Raw genomic sequence first — 5,928 nt, forward strand, 5'->3', positions numbered from 1 at the left:
TCCTGTGACGTCACGTTGTCGCGCGACAGGTCGGCAGTGGCGAGTCTACAAGACGCTTAAGTGTCACATGATCTGTCACATTTTTTCAGTATATATAGAACTGTTCTGAAAGGTCCAGGAGTCTGCAACACCATGAAGACCAAACAGGTCAGGGGCAATGTTGTGGAGAAGTATAGATCAGGGGGGTTCCAAAACTTTGCACATCCCACGGAGCACCATTGAAGCCATTTTTAAACAATGTAAAGAATATAGCACCACAGCAAACCGGGCAAGGAGGGCATTAATCAGAGAGGCAGCACAGAGACCTAAGGTAACCCTGGAGGAGCTGCAATAGCAGAGATTGGAGTATCTGTCCATAGGACCACTTTAAGTTGTACACTCCACAGATCTGGGCATAATGGAAGAATGGCCAGAATAAAGCCACTGCTTAAAGAAAAAAAAAAACATAAATACCCTAAATACAGGGAACTTCTGGAGGCAAACCTGTTTCAGTCTGCCAGAGATTTGCGACCAGGACGGAGGTTGACCTTCCAGCAGGACAATGACCCGCAGTGTACTGCTAAAGCAACACTTGAGTGGTTTAAGGGGAAACATGTAAATGTGTTGGAATGGCCTAGTCAAAGCCCAGACCTCAATCCAATAGAAAATCTGTGGTCAGACTTAAAGATTGCTGTTCACCAGCAGAAGCCATCCAACTTGAAGGAGCTAGGGCAGTTTTGCCTTCAAGAAGAATCCCAGTGGCTAGATGTGCTGAGCTTGCCAGGTTGTGAAGCAACAAAATAGTAAAAATGCCAAGGGGAGTGAATATGTTTGCAACCCACTGCACTGCAGTCTCATTTTCTACAAACAAAAATTAATGTTACAAAAAATAGTTGGATAGAAGCTACAATCACATAAACACAAATAGTAGGTTGAACCATGGGCAAGGAAACATTTTTTACAAAATACAGAGATTACAAAAATGCCACAGGCCTTAAATAATACTTACATACAGGCATAGCTTTAATGTTCTGGTTCCTATTCACACCATGATGTAGCACAATACAATTTATCTCTGAAATATCCATCATGGAACAACTGCAAGAATTAAACCTTAGTGGACGGAGGTCCGGGTAAACTGACTTTTTAAAATTAATTTCTGACCTTATGATTTATGTATTGGCTCCAGACATTCAAATTCATCTCAACCAATGTGGTCAGTGCTGCCTCCAGGGCCTTCTCACACTTAAGTCTGTACATTATTATTCACAATTAAGCAGTGAGTACAGGTACATTCATCTTAGCTGCATGTATAAAACAACACCTCACAATGTGCACATTGTCCTATTTTGGACTGTTAAAAACCACCATAAATAAAACGGACGACTTAAAAAAATATAAAAGCAAGGCATTACACTTGCAAGATAAACAGAGCAGGGCGTTCCTCCAAATATGACCTCCTATGAATATGACAGGATGTAACACAAAATGAAATACTGGTATTTTACCATTATTGAAGGCTATTATCAGCTGCATGTAGGAATAGTGGATCCTCTATTTAGAATATAAAACACAAAGACTAAAGGAGTTAAAACCTTTTCACATCAACTACAGCTTGTTTCACAGCTAATAAAAAACTGTGAATAATGCAGTAGAATGGACTTTAATTTGATCACATTTTTAGCAGAGTTAGCTTAGCATGTTAAGGTATGTAGTTATCTATGGCTCTAGACTGTCTAGAAGTCTGGTAACTCAACCAAATATGCATTTCAAATTGCATTTCTTTAGTTCATTTTAACTTGATAAAATTCAATTCATGCAATGAAAAAAATAAATAAGATATGAGCTACCAATAAACACCAGTTTTTTTATGGGGTCGAGAGGACCTTCAGCAGGTGATCTGTCTGTTTCAGAAACATTGTTTTTTAGCGTATAAGAAAATTCCAATGGCTCACTGAGAAGAAATCCAATGAGTGGAAAATCTTATGAGGTGAACATATTTTCTTCTTATTTTCTTGTGCAACTTACTTTATGCTTATGCTTTTTATTTTGGATTTAGACAGGACTGAACAGGAGGATGAGACAAAGCTAGCGAGTAGCATTTATTCTCTGTCTTCATATTGAGAAATATAGATGAGCCAGTCAGGTCCTGTCTGTCCTAGTTAGCCCCGATATCATGTCCTATGCCTTCCATGCATATAAAACAAAAACCTACCAACAGCAGTTCTATATTTGACAACTGTTTTTTTTACAAATGTTTTTGCAAACACAAAGCTGTACACACATGTGAGTGCTCTGCCGTGTTCTACACAAAGCTCAACAAGAAGATAAACTGATAATTCCTGTACCATTTACACAAACAAATCCCTCAAAATTTGGTTTAGACAAGTAGCTCAGGACTGGATTGGGTGGTCTGACATTCTGTCATTCTGGTATTGAATACATTTTTCATCGAGATGAGTATAGATGAGTGAACTGGCATGCTGCAGCTTGTTTATGCTCACGCCTCAACTTCAAGTTTGAAGTCAAGTGCCCCATTAGCGAGTTATCCTTCTTAATGTGAGCCTGAAGCTGTTTGCACACCAGGGTGATTCAGGTATCTTGTCCTGTTACCAAACAGTGCAGAGCTGATCCTCCTGGCACACAGGTGGATCCCACAGCTGTGCTGCATCAGCAAAGTACAGAGACACTACTGTAAGTGGGTGTGAGTCCTTAGTTTAGGGACTCATTCCCACTATTCCTCATAGGAGCTGAATCTGCGTTGACCAAGATGTACACAGGGGGCTGTACGAGAGAGAGAGAGAGAGAGAGGTAGGTATCCAGAGGTAGCAGCTTTGAGTGACAATGACAGTGACAGTGTTGAGTAACGCTCTCACCATGTTAGCGTGCTGCTAGTTACAGGGTTTCCACGCTTATTAAGAAATTATTTTCCAGGAATTTCTTTGCACTTGCCTACAATTGTGGTCACGCTGCATTAGTTCGCTTTCATGTCAAGTTTGGCTGCTCTAACCACAGCAGATTCTTCCCGGCCTATATATAACCAGCTATTCCAGGACATGGGGGAACCCAAAGGTTCAACCTACATTAAGGAATATTTTTGGATCCTATGTTTACTGGATTGAATTTCCCTCGGGATAAATAAAGTATCTATCTATCTAGGCATTTTGAGGAGCAAGATAAAAAAAAGGAAAAGGAGAAAGAGAATAGGAAAAACAGGAGGGTACAACTGTCTGAACCAAAATGTAATTACACTTGGAAGTCATGTGTCTCTGACTCACACAGCACAATGGTGCCAGTTTGGTGTCAGCTAAATAAAAAATGTGCCAGGTTTAAGTAGTTGGACTGCCAGCTTGAGGCAGCTGTCCAACGGCCACTGAGTTTTCTATGCATGGGAAGGCTGGTTTCCTACCAGGAAGAAGTAGAGTTACCACTGGCAAATACAAGAGGAAAATGTTTGCAGTAACAAAGCTGCTGGTGTGACTGGGCCGTGTGTGTCACACAATCTACACTCATAATTACCTGTATTAGATGTGAAGTCACTTCCTCTGTATCTGCCGACGCTGTTGTCTGAAAGAGAGATAAGTGTCAAACATACAAATCAATCAGCTCAGTTCTGATCAATGTGTTTCACTCCAGCCACTTCAAGTTAGCAGCAGCAGTCTAATGTGGGGCTTGATACGAGAACAGGGGTTGTGGGCTGAAATTGCTGAAGGAAAGCCAGGTTTGGCTTACATCGCAGACTCTCCCTACTTTTAAAGAGTGTAAGGTTTTGACAGATTGGTTTCTATGTTCCTATCACTTCAATCTGGTCAGTCGCAGAGCTTAGTTGACTACTTTCACATCTGACGGACAGCTGACAGATAACCTTTACTGCTTCAGTATGCAAACACAATACTAACTCCTTACAGTGGTTCATAATTACTCACAGAAGTTGTTTTTGCATTGGTTTTGCCCATTTTCTACAATTTATGTTTTGTTGACCATTTTTCATACCACAATGTTTGACATTTCTTTCCTTTGTTTTACTATCAGTGGATTTCATTACAGCGTGAAAATTAGCTGTCAGAAACTTGTTATTCACAAACTCAGTAACATGAAGTTCTGCCAGCATCACCTGTCAGGGCTAATTTTCATGGGATATTTAGCTGTTGAGTGCTAACAAAACCGGTAATAATGCACTGCAGTTATTTCGAGTTTAACAAGTCTGGTATTATGTTTGACCTTACCCAGTAACACAGGCAGTAAACAACAACCCCAGATAGTTTAATTTTTACTGCCTGTGTTCAATTTATCCTCACTTCTGTCTACATTTCAGAATCAAGACATATTAATACGGTGATCATGTAGTGGGAAGTCCTGGATTCATAATCACAGCAAGACAGAGTGTGAGTCATGTTGAAAAACCACATGCACAGTACATTCCAACAGTACCTTTAGCTCTATCCCTGGCTGAGCTTCTAATAAGACTTCATTCCTCTCACAGAATTCACTCTGAAAAACAAAGAAATCAAATAATATAATAAATTAAACTGTGCTGATGCTGCACTATGTAGATAGACACTAACAGTGTACGTTTGAGGTACTGATAAATAATCGTTAGAATTGATACGGTAAAATGCTGGTAAAAACAAGAAAACCAGTTGATCTGAACAATAGCCAATGGAACAAAGCTGTTTTTATAAACTCCACCCAGAAGGAAGAAGCTGAGATTCACAAACCAAATCAAGAGACCAAACAAAAAGACAGAAATGATTCAATAAAAGCACGATAAAACAAAGTCCTCATGGTGGAAATGGGGGCACCGGCATTTATTTTGTATGAGGAAACTGTTCTTTTTGCACACGGCTTCACACTTTTCTACAAAAGTTCAGTTTTGAGTCAAGACCCAAGATATTTGTAGGATTGCGCACAGCCTACTGTCTGAGCCTTGATGGATGTGACTCCATGTGTGCAGGAATGTTTTCTAAAATACTGATAATACTTCCCAATACATAATATAAGATTATAAGATAATACATGCCCTTTGGTCTACGCTCCTTAAGTGAGGCTATTAAACTGGCTGCTACTTATATGGACCATTACGATCAAACAACAAACAGGATTTTGCTCACAGTTCTGCAGTCCTTTTTCCTCTGCTGGTGCACGTTGAAGTAAAAAGCCAGCATCATGGCCACATTCAGCACCAAAGATATCATCAATAATATCTTCAGGGATATGATGTCTGTTAAGGAGATATCAGAGACAGATTCCATTAATGTCACCAAACAAATAACAACAAAAACAACTTGTAAAGCAGTAGCTTTAGCAAAGCATCTCACAAAAGTATCTGCAATCGAATAACTAGTGGACAATCTCGCCTCACTCTTACACTGCTCAGTAATTTCTTTTATTTTACCAGAATTTGAAATTTAGCAGACCTCACCACAAGAAAACACTGCATCAGACTAGTTCAGCTGTGTGGTCATGGTGTTTTTACATTTCTGAGCTAACTACACACTACTAGAGACCCAGATGGTCAGACAACAGACAAAGAAAATAAAAAACCTGAAAAATCTCATAATTTTTTTAATTAATATATCAACACTAATGTTCACACGTATATGACTAAGAAAATGTTTACCTGTGTTATCTCCATTATTTGTTTGTGGGAAAATGTTAAATTAATTCTTTCAATATCCTGATAAACAGACAAATAACTGATAGATAAATAACTTCATCTTAACCAATATGAACCGTTTCAATCAAAGAATGTCTGCTGTTTATGTACTTTTTGAGATCTTGGTTTTTGCCCGTAGCTCAGTTAAATTATGCGGTTTGAAGAACTCACCTCTTTCACTGTTTTCTGACGTTTACTTTCTAAACTCTGACACGTGTTAACCCAAATATACACATTTTAAATCAAGGGAAAAAACTTACCTGGTCCACCCTGTCTATGATTGGATGCTTGAC

The 5,928-nt window shown here is 39.1% G+C and overlaps 1 protein-coding gene across 1 annotated transcript; it reads right to left on the reverse strand.

Moving 5' to 3' along the window:
• Positions 1–923: 923 nt before the first annotated feature.
• LOC118323184 lies at positions 924–5,928 on the reverse strand (the record flags this gene model as incomplete). Its single annotated transcript, XM_035655116.1, is given in 5 exon segments — positions 924–2,763; positions 3,499–3,546; positions 4,411–4,470; positions 5,091–5,200; positions 5,896–5,928. Coding segments are annotated over 5 exon segments (323 nt in total), but the record flags the coding sequence as incomplete, so codon positions are not given.

The sequence above is a fragment of the Morone saxatilis genome, unplaced genomic scaffold, assembly GCF_004916995.1.
Source record: "Morone saxatilis isolate NCDOM2014 unplaced genomic scaffold, NCSU_SB_2.0 Contig14, whole genome shotgun sequence".
Lineage (NCBI taxonomy): Eukaryota > Metazoa > Chordata > Actinopteri > Moronidae > Morone > Morone saxatilis.